Below are 16744 nucleotides of genomic sequence, written 5' to 3'. Positions count from 1 at the left end.
AAATTTCAGACAAAATTTGTAAAGAATGTTTTCCTCTACAATTTTTATAGTAAAAGTTAAAACGATTGAAGGCAAAGAAAAAGAGATATCCTCATAAAATTGATTTTCTTGAGCTTTGACCTTCAATATTTAAGAACTCGCCCACGTGTCAGGATTTTTACCGTCAAAATTAAGATTGGCACAAAAATTCTGCTGGATCCGTTAGATTCCGAGGTTGACTACTTTTTTTGGCCTAGATAATCGAGTTAATAAAGTGGATCATTGGTTTTGTAAATACCATTCAGCTAACTATTCACGCGTTATATTAAAATGACCACTAGAATAGAGTTACCTATGTCAAGTTGCATAACGTTACGTTGCATACAAAACGTGAATATGTACGTGCACTATATAATCTACGTGCAAGTCCATTCATTGCTGCTCCAGCACAGAGCTATGAAATGGCGTCCAACAAGGAATCATAATAGTTGGTAAATATGTTTCGATCTTTACAAATATATTCATTTTACACGGCACGCTCGTGAAAATGGAATAATAATTCAATAATCACGTCAACCGATTTTGATGACTCTTTTTTTAGTGACAAATTAGTTAGTGTACTTCAACATACTCTAAAAACCAAGAAATAAAAGAACTTTTTACAAAAAGAAAACCGACTTCAAAAAAAAACTACTTCAAAACAAATGAATATGAACTAAAAGTAAAAAAAGCTACGATAATATAATGGAGCTACAGTTATTGTTATTTTTGGAGTCAGTGTCAGCCAAATTAATATAGCAAGCTATTCTGCCACAGTTTTTTCCTTGGCGAAAAGATATACCTAAGATTTGTTGTTGATGTTCCAATTTGATTGTCTTTCAGTGTATATGACAGTAATGGACATGATTCAAGTTGATACAATTCGAGTCGATGTACAAATAATCAAAATGTTATTTAACAATTTAACAAATGTATGTTGAATATATGCAAATGTGTTGCATATTATTATCCTGGTCTGGTTCCTGGTTCTTCCTTTTACTCCACTATATACTGTATCACTCATGGTATCCTGCTGGGGAATAATTATAATTTGTAAAACATAAAATGCCTAGATAAGAAATTTAAAAAGGAAAATGATTTTTGGGATTCAAATAATGACTATCCTTATTAGAAATCATCCTTCATAGATTTGACCCAGTTATTCCAGTTTCTTTCATTGCCCACTAAGATTCTAAGCGGTAAGAGATCTTCTAAGTCATCTTTACGAAGTGCGTCAGCTTTCGAAGCAAATTCGACTATCCAACAGGATACTTATAAACAGGTTGAACTGTATAATAATTACTTAAAACACGTAAATGCTTATTATTTGTACAATATAAATAAACAAGATGCAAAAGGACTATTTTACCCTTTAATTAGTGCCTTTTTTAACGGAAAGGCTTCTTCAAATATCATACGCGTAAACTAATACAAGAATTTTTTTTTAATTACTTTATTTATGCTTCTGATAATTTTCTTTGTAACTTTTTTTTTTGTATCGAGTAAAGAAAATTTACTCATGTGATAATTACATGTCCGTGCAATTTTATTAGTCTGTCACATGTCATCAAAAAATATTTCGATACACTTATTGGGTACTACAAGAAACCTTGAAAATGAAAAAAGTTTCAAGTCATTTGCTTGAAACATGCTCAAAAAGTTCTAACAGTTTTGAAAAAAAACACAAAAATTTAGAGGCACAAAATTAAAGTCTTATTCCGCAGATTATTTTACTTTCCGAACATTTTTTTGTAACGCTATTATTTTTCGAATTATTAAACGATATCGATATTTAATTAATATATAATTTTATTTCGAGTATCGTCGTATTTTTTCACTTTCACTTTCTTATATTGGAGCATTTTAATATGATATTTACACTTCTGCCGTAATATCAAGTCGATACGTTTTGTGACAGCATATGACGAACTAAATCTGTTCACAATGTCTGTTTCTAATTTAATATGCAAATATTTATTACGTTACGATACGATGTAGTTTTATAATCATGATGGCGTTCCTTTGGATAAATAATTAATCACAGGAGTAAATACGGGTTCTACGATTTTTTCCTAATATGTAATTAATTTAGCGTTGTAATAAAGGTACAACTAAATATTACACTGTCTTTCAGTAGCGCATCTCTTGGAAGGGCGTGAAAAATTTCCTTTTATGTTTATACCATGTATACAGGGCGTTCTGTTATTGACTGCAGATCGTTATCCTGCAGAATAAGCTCATAAAGACGGACGAAAAAGTTATTTTCCACTTTTGGATATGAGGCCTACTTTGCGAGATAATTAACAAAATAAATTAATATATCTTTAGCGAATCACAGTTCAATAACATTTTGAATGAAACCAATAAAACACTACATAAAGAGAGGATGTGTTTTATCATAGTGGAAGGCGTCTCTAAATGCAAAATTATTACAAAAAAAACTCTATTTGGCTACTTTTGTTATTATAAAAACTAATTCATTAAAACTTACACTACGTTTCTTGGTAAATTAAGTGTTGTACGCAACTAATCGTGCGAATATCACAAATTTTTTGGCATCAATGTAGCAGTAATAATTTTATATAGGAAAATAAAACTATCATGAGCTTGCGATGGGGGAGGGAGGTAGTTTAGTTAGTAAAATATATCAAAATGAATAGTAAGGTAGATTGGATTGTTAGAAGCTAAAACCATACCCATGAGGTTAAAACTTTGTTTTTAGTATAAAACTAACCATCATCATCACAATACTCACCGCTTACCGCTCACCGCGCGCTAGATAGCTTGTAAAGCCCAAAACTAAAGCTATATAGTTCACTGCTGGTTTTATTACATCAACTGAAACGATATTTGTCACATAATGAGACCAAACATTGCGCTTTTACTGTTTTACAATTGTATAATTTAAACTAAATATACTTTATATTATTTTAATAGTCTTTGACATCATAGAATCGTTATACCTCCTTAAATTAGCTAGCGAAACTTTTGAATTGAAACTGATATGTATCCATATAGCACAACAAAAAAACTATTTTATGGTCGAGTATATTTTTCAAACAAAAGCGGAATAAAACTTCTTTCAAAATCATTTCCCAACGGATTGACGCAGTGTCTGGAAAAAAATTGAAATATTACATTAAATAAACTTTAAAAACAGTCTAAAAAATTTGGTACAAAAAAAGGTAATTTTATTTTTAATAAATTATGAAAATGACAACAACATACCACTGTCTCTCTAATCAAAGTTGATTATTTTTTCTCGGGTACTACTCAGACAAAAAAAAAATTAAAATTACATGTAGGTAGGTAATTTAAAGGAATTCCCAAAAGAGATCCCAAAAATCACAGAGCCAAGTTAAAATTCTAGTTTACCTAAATAAAAAAATTAAAATTTTTATAAAGTATATCTACTTCCTGTATATTAACACAAATACTGCGCAACTTTTCTCGTTGTATCCTTTGAGGCAAATTAGACGTCAAAAAGTTGTACACCTAATGTTTCAATGTTCACTGTATTCAAAAAATATGACCTCTCAAATTTTTGTCAATGTGTCTACTGTATATTACGTTACGCAACATTTTGTTTCGCGATAGGCATTACGAAGAGTGGACCAACAAAAATGGAAAATATAATTAAAAAACATACAAAAGACTTATATATTTCGTTAAATATCGATATTTTGATTGTAACGTAGCCATCGTCAGTAGCTAAATTTATTCATATAATACATTTTGCACTTTCATGGAAATTAATTTGTAAAAGACCATTTTATTGCAAATTTTATCTATTTTCAAGAAAATTTGGAAACACATACAACAATTCTTCGTTCGTTAAATTAATAAAAAAGAACGAGTAGTTGTTACTTTTGAAACACATTGTAATTGTTTGTTAGACATTGAAACTCACAATATATTTTATCTCTTTGTGAAAATGATAAGATAAATTGTTCTAAATAGGATTTATTTTTGGGTAATACGATTGCTTTAAGGGTTGTTTGTTAGTTGCTACAACGTATTCTAAAAGTAAGTAAAAGTAGCTATGTAGGTATTATAAAGTAGCTACAACTGTATAAGGGAATGGTGGGTTGGATTGAGTTGGGTTGAGTTGGGTTAGGTAGAAATGTAAGTGAATAAAAGAAAACTGTAGTAATGAATTAATGTTTGTAAAGAACTTACATTTAAATAACTTACTTATGTTATGTTGTATGGAAATAAATACAACATTAACCAAAATATTATTATACCCTTATACCAATTGTATAACTCCATCAACCAAAAATCAAAAGAACTGAATTTGGGTCTATCACATCCAAATTACATCCAATTTAAGATAAACCAAGTATGTAATCCGACTAAATTTGGCGCATACTTTTCAAATTTGTTGTCAAATTTAATCTACCTGTAAAAAATTTGTAGATAATAGAGTCTCGGTTAAGCAATTTCGCACAAAATTAAATGGTAACGTAAAAGTAACATTATAGATGAATAGTATAACCCAAAATGAGTGGGTTTCAAAAAAAATTCCATGCCGATTGGATCTAATTTGGCTGTAATATGAGAAAAATAATTCTTTTTGAACTTGATGACGTCACCAAAATCCAAAAAATTGAATTTTTCTGTATCACATTCAAATTTTATTCAATTTTGATAAACCAAGTATGCAATCCTACTATATTTGGGTCATACTTTTCAAATTTGTTGTAAAATTCAACCTACCTATAAAAGATTTGAAGATAGTGGGGCCCTGGTCCCGCTAATTCGCACAACGGTGTATGATAGCGTCAATGTAACATCATAGATGAATATTATAAACCCAAAATATGCCTGTAATATGAAACTAATCTAATTTTTTAACTGAATGTCGTCATCCAAATCCGAAAATTTAATCTTACTTTTCAAACTAGTGCTCTAGAAGCAACTTTTTCTAGTGTGCGTTAATATTTTTAGTATAACGGTAGTTTTACAATATAGAATTGTTATAACAACTCCGCCTATAAGTACAATTATTTGGTGAAAAGTTCACCAAAAAACCTTTTTCTTAAAAGTTTCTGGATGTGTGCTGTGACCCCGCCCCATTGAAAAATTACAACACTTTTAGCACATAGCAAAACAAGGAGCAACACTGATTTGTTTATGTCGCACCAAATATTTTTAATGGATTTTAATGGCAGAAACTGGAAGAACTTCGGTAAAAATAATTTGAAATAAAAAAATTAGCGAAAAAATCGGCAAAATTCGATTTAAAAAAATATCACTTTTAAGTTTTAACCAAAAAAATTAAAACAAACGGGACCCTTGGACGATTTTGCAAGTGATTCAGTCAATATAGACGAAAAAAAGGCCGGACCTGGAAAAAATTACAATACTGACTCTGAGGTTATAGATCGTTAGGGGGGCATGTAAATAACTTTAAAAAAAATTAAGAGAATTTTTCGTTCCGCTGTTTTTGAGAAAATCCAAAAATATGGGGGAAAAAATTTGGAATGCGTTTTTCTCGGAATCTATTGGTTTAAGGGAAAAGTTTTTCAAATAAAAAATGTAGAAGACATTGTCAGCTACATTTTATGTCATTGGAGCAACGTCATACGAGTTAAATTACAAAAAGCAGGTGGCGTTAAAGTATCAAAAAAGGGTTTTTCACGATTTTCATTAAGAAAAAATGATGTTTTTGTAAAAGTGTAAATGAGAAAGTTGTTTGACTCAAAATTAGCTTCAACTTTTATTTAAACAATTTTTATGAAAAACTTACCGTTTCCGAGCTATAGTAAAACAATGTATGTTTAAAATAAACCAAGAAAATAAAAAGGAAATCAAGTACTCCTTTTCAAAATTTTAAAAAACTTAACTTTCAGATTTTTTAGCAAGCTGTATTTCAAAAACGGTAAGTTTTACAAAAAAATTGTTTAAATAAAAGTTGAAGCTAATTTTGAGTCAAACAACTTTTTTATTTACACTTTTACAAAAAAATCATTTTTTCTTAATGAAAACCGTGGAAAACCCTTTTTTTGATACTTTAACGCCACCTACTTTTTGTAATTTAACTCGTATGACGTTGCTCCAATGACATAAAATGTAGCTGACAGTGTCTTCTACATTTTTTATTTGAAAAACTTTTCCCTTAAATCAATAGATTCCGAGAAAAACGCATTCCAAATTTTTTTTTCCCATTTTTTTGGATTTTCCCAAAAACAGCGGAACGAAAAATTCTCTTAATTTTTTTTTATGTTATTTACATGCCCCCCTAACGATCTATAACCTCAGAGTCAGTATTGTAATTTTTTCCAGTCAAAATGCCAGATTTACTGTACCAAAGTATTTTTTGAGATATTTTATGAGAAGGATGATATCTCAGAGGAATTTTTCAATAAAAATTTGTTATTCTATTGTAAAAACTAATTTTCATATCCATCACTATGATCCAGAAAGGTCGATGTAAGGACAATATTAAGGAAATATTTTTTGTGGCTAGTATTTTAGTAACAATAAATTTGATGAGTTCGCAGTAAGAACATTTGAAATCAAATCAATAATTTTAAATTACTGAATATTAAAAAAAAATCAAATAAAAAATATAAGAAAAGAACAAACCCAGCAAACAATATCGGTGGATATTAGATATCTATAGATACAGATATCTAAGATATCAAGCAAGTAGTATTTTTCTATTCAAAGGATATTTTCACAAATTTAATATAAGCTTTTTCACAATGTCTGCTGATATCTTTATTAAACGATAATATATACAGAATGATTTCTAAAAAAGTTTACACTTCGTTTTGTTTCGAGAAACAAACCGGAAAATGATAAAACGTGAAAAAATTTTTCGGCTGAGTTTTAGGGAAAATAGAGGAAATACATAGTTTTTTTTGTCAACGGAAATAAATATGCCTTTTATATGAAATATATTCAATTTAGTCAAAAGTTTGTAACGCTTAGAAATATTGATGCAACTAAAGAAATTTTTGTATAGTTGTAAAAACCATCTAAATAGTTCATTTTCGTTTGTCCACCCATCTGTCCGTGAGCTCGATAATAGCGTGTTTAGGAGTGATTTTGAGATTTTAAATGAGCAATAGGTTCATTGGATTTGGGTCCATATGTCAAATCTTGTAAATCGTAAGAGATTCAAATATAAAAATATTCTCAATCGATTAAAAAAGTTTTAGTTTCCTAGGTAACACATTGTCGGATTTTGAGATCGTTTAAAATTGTACTTTTTTTAGTTTTATTCCTCCCAACTATCAAACAAATCATCAGCGTGCGATAAGGAACATAGTTGTCATAATTTAATACTATATTGATAGGAATGTAAACTTATTAAAGAATCACCCTGTATAAATATCTTGATATATCTATAGATATTTACATACTACCTACACGATATCATATTCATATTATATCTCTATATAATAATGTTAAAACGTTTTTAACAAAACATCATGGCACTTCTGAAATCTCCAGTGCTGTCATAGATACATTGAAAATGTGTCTAGATATAGATACAGATATTTACAGTAAAATGTATCTGTATATCGAGCTATAGATACAGATACATTTTTAAAAAATCATACACACAGCCAAGATACTAAACTTTTAAAATTAAAATTTTTTCTTTAAAATTATTCCTTGATATGAAAAAGTGGACCATGCAAGAAAATCAAAGCAAATCTTAGTAAAAAAGTAAGCGCTAAATTTATAATATACGAAGATACGATAGGAACATAGTTTCTACCGAGTGTTTCACGACACCAATCTTTTTTCTACAACTTTTGATCCAACGCCTTACAACTTTATATAGAATTTATGGAAGTAACAATACATCGTATATGTAAGATGTGATGTGTACAATGTAAACAGAAAACAAAAGAAGAATATAGTAGTCATGCGATTCAGTCTTATTTAACATATCCTATACCAATCCAATCTTATACGACAGGGTGTAACAGAATAAGGGCAATGGATATAACCAAAATGAGTAATTAGACCCGATAAAGTCATTGAGCATGGACAATTTTCGTATAGAAATTTTCCGCATTATCCAATTAAGAAAATGCTCCTGAACATAAAAGTGCTGGTTGCCGGTGGGAACACGGTACTAATTTATTTTTAAACAAATACAAGATCATATAATTGGGTCCAAAATTAACCAAAAAAAAAAAACTGTTCTGGGTGGGTTAAATCAAAAAATAGCTCAAACAAAAATTGAAAAGTTGATGGGAGACATGTTCTGGCATAAGATTTGACCTAGTTCTTCGGACTGCATAAATCCTCATAAAAAACTAACAATTTTTGCTTAAAACTTTTTTTTCGAAAAACGTTAGCTTTCGAGGGAAATGCATCGGAGAAAATATGACATATTGCATTTAATCACAAAAAAGTATGCTTAAAGTTGATCGATAATTGCGGATCAAAGTCATAGACACAGGCAAATGTTTTTTTTTGCCCTTGGCAACTTTTGGATAAAGCATTTTTCCGCAGTTAACATGTTTTCATTCGATTAAATTCAATAATGACATACTTTTAAGTCGCATTTTCTACGAAAGCCGACGATTTTCGAAAAAATTGGTTTAATTTTCGTATGAGGATCAACTTTCTAATTTAGCTAAAGTGCTTTTGTCGTTTAGTTGTTCATAAAACATCGTTCTGACGTAATAATGTTAATTGAATCGTATAAAAATGATTTAATAGATATCTCCTACCATGGTACTTCCTGTAAATATGATAAAGCTCATATTATATATCGTTTCGCTACGCTAGAGCTTGTAAAGCGCTCCAATTGTATGGTAGCACATCACAATGTTGTCAACATTATCATTTTTGTTTGTAAATAATATGTTGAACGTTTGAAGAAGACACAAATACGTGTTTACGTTACAGCATAACGTTTACATAATATGGTATCGTACCGTAGCGTATGTAGACGTTAGTTACGTTTACATGTAAACGTTACCTTTACTTGTAAGTAAAAAGTGTAAACATGTTTAATATAATTATATTCTATAATAAAAAGCTTATATAGCAACGATTTTTGTAAAAAAAAATAAGCCTTTGTTTTTTTGTTAAGATTTCCGTGAAAATTTGTTATTCTTTCTATCGTGAATTGATTAAGCTCTTCATCACTAAATAGTTAGTTTGAAGAGGCCCTTTTTTATGGATATTTTATTGTTTTAGCACCGGAATGTTTTGAGTTAAAAAGGCACAAATTTTATCACTTATATAAGAATCATTTAACATGTCTACTTCATTTCATCGCCAATAGATGTCAGCAAGAGTCTTCTTTTGCATGTCAATGTTTCAGTTTTTCCTGAAAGCACAGATAAAACGACCCCTTCTAAAAATGTAACCTAGCTTAATCGATTTTTCGCCACGAAAACCTCCTACATACTAATTATGAAAATCGTCGAAACCGTTTCTGAATCTTCATTATACAATATTCTCCACAAATTGAATTCAATCTTGAAAATAAATACAATAATTTGAATATAGCAACAAGTTATGGTCTGACCACTAAAGGTCACAGCCATTTGACTTGTGATATGTGGGTTAAAGGTTATATTTTTAAAAATCTTTGCTTTGATATGAATTTTTTTTTTAATATAAATTGAAATTCAATTCAATTTTGTAATTAGTTGCGAATTTAAAACAAATTACTTAGTTTAAATTTATTAAAAATGAATTTATTATTTAATTTAATTTTACTTGTAAATTTTAAATTCATTAAATGTGACTGTGAGCGAATAATTTTTGAGAATACTCAAAAGGTACAATGTTATCATTCTACCATACCAGAAATAAATAGCGTAGCAAATTCGGTAAGTACAGAAGAGGAAAACTTACGAAGTAAGGGATCCCTCCATGTGAGGACCCATTTTATAACCATTTTATTTTTTTTAAGGAATTAATTTTGACGAACAATTCATGTATTTTTATTTAATTTTTGCAGACACATTTCGTTGAATTGCATGTGGAGAATGGCAAGTTAAATTATTTACCAAAATCTGTGTTTAATTATCCAAATTTGAAGAGACTTACAATAAAAAGATCTAATATTCAATTAATAAACAAAGAAAGTTTAAGCAACTTAGGATCGTTGCTGTATTTGGATCTTAGTGGCAACGAATTGCAATCATTACCATCGAAAGTATTTGAAAATAACAAACTTATATGGTATTTAATAATGAAGGGAAATCAAATCTCGGAAATATTAGAAGACACTTTTATTGGATTACAAAATTTAGTTAAATTAGATTTAAGTTTTAATCAATTAACAAATCTTTATGACGATAGTTTTACACAATTATTAAAATTAAAAAAATTGGATTTAAGTTCAAATCAAATACAAAATATTGAATCTGAATTATTTGTAAAAAATATAAAACTAGAAAGAATTAATTTAACTCGAAATCCAATTTTAAATATAAATTTATTTACTTTCTACTCGAATTTCGATTCAGGCTTATTACTTACCCGTCTAGAATTGAGATCGTGTCTATTAATTAGTTTAGAAAAAGATTATTTTGAGCATTTAAAACTTTTAAAATATTTAGATGTAAGTTATAATAATATTACTTACTTAGAACCGGATGTGTTTAAACAAAATACGGATTTGGAAGAATTAAATTTAAGTTTTAATCACTATTTAACAACATTCCCACCAAGTATTTTTCATCCGTTACATAATTTGGTAAAATTAATACTTAGAAAATTTGGAATAAACGAATTACCAGATGGTATTTTAAAATTTAATTCTAAGCTAAAATATTTAGATTTATCGAATAATAAAATTAAACAATTTAATTCACGAATATTTAGAAACTTAACAAATTTAGAATACTTAGATTTATCTTACAATCAATTAAATGCAATCCCAATTGATTTATTTCGATATTTAATTCAATTAAATGAATTAAATTTATCAACCAATCGTTTAAAACGTATTGAATCTGGTACATTTGATAATTTAATTCATTTAAAAGTATTAAATTTAAGCAATAATATATATTTAAAAGGATTGGATCCTAGAATATTCTATAAACTTACTCAATTAAATGTTTTAAATTTGTCTGAGATGTCATTTGGACCATTTAGTTTTTTTCTTGAAAATGAAACTCGAATTAAAGAATTGAACTTAAGTTCTAATCAATTGAAACATTTATCTTCAAATCTATCTGCTCCATTATCGAATTTACGAAAGTTCGATCTTAGTCATAATCAAATCGTTACAATCGATAAAGATTTTTTTAAACCAATGGGAGAAACTTTAAATATTTTGAATTTAATTAATAATACATTAAATTTAACATCTGGTGTATTTGATCCGTTAACAAATGTTCTTGAATTAAATTTAACTTTGAATAGATTAACAAATTTAGATTCAAAATTATTTCAAAAAATGGTCTCATTAAAATCGTTAGATTTATCTTATAATCGAATCACATTCATTCCACCGAATTTGCTTAAGTTAACACAATTGTATGAAGTTTTTCTATGTTATAATAGATTGACTCATTTATCATCGAATATTTTCGGAGATGATGAATATATTCGAAGGAGTGTTGTAGAAAGACTTAATATTCGTGTAAATAAATTAACATTCTTGGATAATGATTTCTTTAAACTTCCCAATTTAAAATTTATTGATTTTCGTTTTAATCCATGGCAGTGCTCGTGTTTAAATGAAATTATGAATGAAATTTATCGATTGAAAATTGATTTTGAAAAAGGTGGAAGCTATGATGGATCCTATCCATCCTGTGGAATGAATTCCCCTAACAGTTGTGTACATGATACGTCTTTAGTAAGTACTGATTTATACAAAAAATTGATTAAAGATTATCGCAAAATCATATGGAGATATTAGCGATCGCGGAAACGGCTCCGACGATATTCATGAAAATTCAATTTTAGAAAAAGGTGTTTTATCCACCTTTTCAGGAAAAATTGAAACAAACTGAAAAATATGACTCTTACTGCCATCTATTGACGGGTAGTAATACCATTCCTTATTTTTTTTAATTTGGAGCAACTAACTGCTTTACCGTCACTGAAACATTAAAGATATGCTTCAGTAGATGGCATTGTTACACGATTAGTATGCAGGAGGTTTTTTGGAAACTATAAACTCGGAAATGGCTCCAACGATTTTCATGAAAGTATGGAGGGGAATTTGGGGGGAGAAAAATCAACCTACCTAGGTTTCATTTAAAATAATTAACGAGCAAAACTGGTTCATCTAGGTGCTGATATTCAAGAGAGCACTAGTTGATTTAACCTGGATCATTCTGTAAATGAACGCATAAAAAAGTGGCAGTCTTTATTGAACAACAAATAAAAAATGTATCATTGATTGACACTTAATAATTTCCCAACAATAACTTATAAATTTAATTAAATCAATGTTCAATGTGTTCAATACATACAGGGTGGACTCTTCTTCCGACTGAGCAATGTTTTGTTCAAAAAAGAACAAAACGCAGCAATATTCTGTTCAAACATGAGTGAATGATTGCTAGACTGTAAACAAAAATTGTATATTTACAAATAATGAATAAATAAAAAAGTTTAATAAAATTTAAAGTTTTAATAAATGTGATTATTTTTGGATTCTGTTGAATTCATTATTTTATTTTTCAGAGGAATTGTCAAATCTATTTTGACCGTAAGATCATAATTGTAGTGTACAACAGTTGCTGACTTTCTTTTGATAAACAATTTTTCAGTTTAAGGAGTATCTTGATCTCTAATCAATAATGAGCAAGGGCTGGCCAATGTCATTTTTTGTTAAAAAATAAAAGTCTACTTTTTTGTTATACAATCTTTTTAGTTTTTGATTACAGCTCCACTTCAAGTTAACAGACAGAGCTACCCTGTACATATTGATTTGATATTACAGTTCATGCAACTCGTTAGCTACAATCAATTTGTCTGCACTGCACTCTTTTGTCTGCTGTATAGGTTTTCAATTAAAATGTCAACGTTTGATTGATTTTGTCAATAAAACAACAAATATTATTATTTTTTATTTAATTTTTTTTTTAAATTAAATTAAATTTTTTGAGTTTTGACACAACTTTACATACCTTTATAGGTATGACTAGCTTAATATGACTTGTGTGTTTTAATTTTCAACTGGTTTCATCTTTCTTCTTCTAGTCATAATATTGAATATAGTGCTTAAGGATAAAATGTGACAACTAAATTATTAAATATTACGAGATTTAGATTAAAGGTAGTAAATTTAACTATCAAGCCATAGTAACTATCATGTACAGGGTGGTTCAATACGATGTTACCATTTAAATGAGAGAGATTGATAGTACAAGAGAAACAGTTTTATTATTAAACACGTAACTCTGGAGCCCGTGACAGTAAAATTGCACTTCGATACACGGATTTCGATATTTCGCATATGAATCAATACTATTCAACAATTTTTACTGGTGTGGCAGATATTTTGGCCAAGTTTTGAGCTCTTTGTCAAGTTTTGAGAGTTTTGTCAGATCGAGATATTTCGAAAGTAGACTCAAAACCGAACAAATTTAAAAAAAAAAGTATGTTCGACTCTAATTCGACGCTCACCATCAACTTCACAGTTTATAAAACAAAAATCCTTTCTTGAAAATTTCTTTTCTTTCCAATCTTGAAAATTTCCAATCAATTCAAAGAATTTTCCCTTTGGGTAGTAGATAATTTAAATGGTAACATCATTTTGAACAGTCCTGTATGCATGCTTAGGTTGGTACTACATTTAGTTTATTTTAGTCTGTAGTAGTCCTATTATCAATAGTACCAACAACATAGATAAGATAGACTCTTGTACCTTGGATCATCATTAAATACGCTTGATAATATTGGTAATTATATCACAGCAATTATATAAAAACTAAGTTTATTAACCAGAGAAAAAGTTTAATGTTGAGTAGGTAACATTTGAAGAGATACATCGTCATTTACCTTGGATCAAACAACGCACTATATTTGTTTATCAGTGAACAAAGGTACACTATATGGCATATTATATCAGTTAACTGTCAATAGTATATGTTGAAGGATGATAAGTTTTATAGGGTGTGATTCAAGGTATATTAGGGTCGTTAACCATGGATCACATATTCATAAAAAACAAACACGATTTTTATTGTTTAAGTATAACATTTAAACTCTCAAATAAAATACGAAGTATGTAGGAATAATAGTGCTATAAACAAAGATTTTTTTTCAATTGTCTTTAAAACATTTAAAACAAATATAAAAAACATAAATGAAAATTGTGATTCAAGGTACAACAGTCTTCCAGATTATTCCCACTAACATCCTTTATAACATTTATAACATAAATATTCACTATTCAAAGGAACCTATTAATGTTCCCGTCATTTACATACATCATTTTATATATATAGGGAACATATATGTTATATACATGGTGTTCTAGGGTGTCACAGTAGTTACGAACATTTTTCTACGTTTCAAGTTTTGTTCTCTAACGGTTTAAAAGAATGACTCATTTACGAACATAAACTCACTTTTTACATCGTGAGCACTCTAGAAAACTTTCAGCTTGATATCTCTTTTCGTTTTTATATAATTTTGTTGACAGACAGACGAAAGGACGGACAGACGGGGCAGTAAGTTTACATGAACACCTTTATCAAAAATTTCTTAACAGCATCAATATTTTTAAGGACTTAAATTAGTATACCTTGATATATATTTCATATATAAAAGAGTGTACGTGTCAAAACGTGTGTACTTCCTCTTGTTACACCCTGTAAATATAATGTATCTCTTTGATAACAATAAATAAATATATTGTTGAATATAGCAACAAACGAACTACTTAAAAACAAATAACTTTAGTAAACAAAGCTATCTAACAATAAATAATCAAAGCAATGGTTTTTGAATAATTATTTATTTTTAACTTCCCATATAATGGGCTTTTTTCTAGCGATTATTCCGAATCGAACGAGGTATCACACGTTTTTTTTGACGACCATGATATCCGAATATCTTAATTTTTTTTTTAAATATGTCATAAAATTTTCTGGATAAAAGTAAATACATTTCTTGCTATAAATTTAAAATTTTATTATTCCATTTTCGGGTTAAATAAAATTATCTGCACATGGCTATCTTAGCCGTATGATTTCAAATGATGGATAAAATTTCTTTATACAAATTTTTCCCAACTTGATTGATTTTAAAAGAATCATCTTGATGCCTTTTATACTCTAGACATCCTTTTTATACGTTGAACACATAACACATACAGGACGTCCCATGGAATTTTACTACAAACAATATTATTAATCAATATCATTATATATAAAGTCGAAAATTTCAAGGAAACAAACGTCGTTTATTTACGATCTGTCTGTGTGTCTGTCTGTCTGTCTGTGGTATCGTAGCACCTAAACGGATGAACCGATTTTGATTTTTTTGAAAGCTAGTTTAATGGAGAATGTTCTCAGCTATATTTTAAGTACAAATTTAGAGTTTCGCGTCCGAAGAAACTAAAAAAGTTGGTGATCTTCAAATCGGCTTCGCAAACGTTTTAAAAGCAAAGGCAATTTAATGAATAGTATTCTTAGATATGTTTCAAATGCCAGAGTTCCATAGCCAAGGCTCCGTAGCCGAAAATTTGTCGGGACTTTTATTTGAAACATTTTTTCGTAAACATCATTGTTTGTCCGTGAGTGTGCAAATTAGGGCAAAACTTTGTTGTTCGTTTTCTCCAAAACTATAATATATTGGGAGTGGAAATTTAGCAGGAAGCTTGGTCTTTTCTAGAAAATACTTTCGAAAATTAGAGTATACTATCCGATCAATTTTAAGCCGAGAAATAGAAAATAAAATTCCATGTTCGTTGAAAGATATATATACCTTCTTAAACTTCTGGTACACCCTGTAATATGATATAATCAGGATATAGAAAAAACGCGATACTTAAATACACAAAACAAGACAATAACACCCAAGAGGCCTTCTATTGACTAACCCTTAAGGGGTGATATTGAGTAATAGGCTTTCATATACATGGCATTTATATGTATAAGGACATGATTCTGCAAGAGTAAATTGTTGAAGAAAACACGTAGAGATACGTTGAGAAGACAAAAGAGCGGCGACAAGAGGACTTCTACATAGATATCGAATTGAATAGACAAGACAATACAATATGTTGGACGAGCGAACGTTATAGGTAACGTCAAGAGATCATTCCTGTGCTATACTTAAGCTTTTTTTTTGAGTGGTGAGTTAGTTTTTGAGTGGATTGCTTGTTCATAGGCTTTATATACCGGGTGTATCATTCATATTGGAAGAGAAATTAAAGCCGAAATGGATTGCACAGAAATATAGGGAAAAACGTAATAAATAATAGTTTTAAAAACGTCGTTAAAAAGCGTGGGGTGCTAGATTTCGGAAAAACGGAAAAAATTAATGCATCTTTGCAATTCTACACAGTTCTTTATTACGATGTAAACACTTCGTAAGCAAAAGTCGACCCTTGGGAGGTTTTATCTCTTGTTTTAAAGAGTCGTACTTTCTAAAACTTTGGAATTTTTAAAGTAATCCCTGTTTTTAACGTGGGAAAAAAATTCGTTAAATACTATCGAAAGTGAGTTTTACTATAGTTTTAACGCACAGGAACAGGAAATACCATGTTAAAAATACGCTAAAGCGGTGACACGAGTAGTTCGATTGCGACTCTGTATGTAAT

The 16744-nt window shown here is 29.1% G+C and overlaps 1 protein-coding gene across 1 annotated transcript; it reads left to right on the top strand.

Moving 5' to 3' along the window:
• The first annotated feature begins 875 nt into the window (after positions 1 to 875).
• Positions 876 to 11975, top strand: LOC123294148 (toll-like receptor 7). The gene is made up of 6 exons (XM_044875243.1): positions 876 to 950; positions 9965 to 10378; positions 10517 to 10656; positions 10732 to 10967; positions 11031 to 11599; positions 11853 to 11975. Exons 1-6 carry the CDS (start codon positions 876 to 878, stop codon positions 11973 to 11975), a joined length of 1557 nt encoding a protein of 518 aa, XP_044731178.1.
• The last annotated feature ends 4769 nt before the right edge of the window (positions 11976 to 16744 follow it).

This window comes from Chrysoperla carnea, chromosome 2, assembly GCF_905475395.1.
Source record: "Chrysoperla carnea chromosome 2, inChrCarn1.1, whole genome shotgun sequence".
Classification (NCBI taxonomy): Eukaryota; Metazoa; Arthropoda; class Insecta; order Neuroptera; family Chrysopidae; genus Chrysoperla; species Chrysoperla carnea.
The sequence above is the reverse complement of the archived record's forward strand: the minus strand, read 5'-3'. Positions and strand labels throughout refer to the sequence as shown.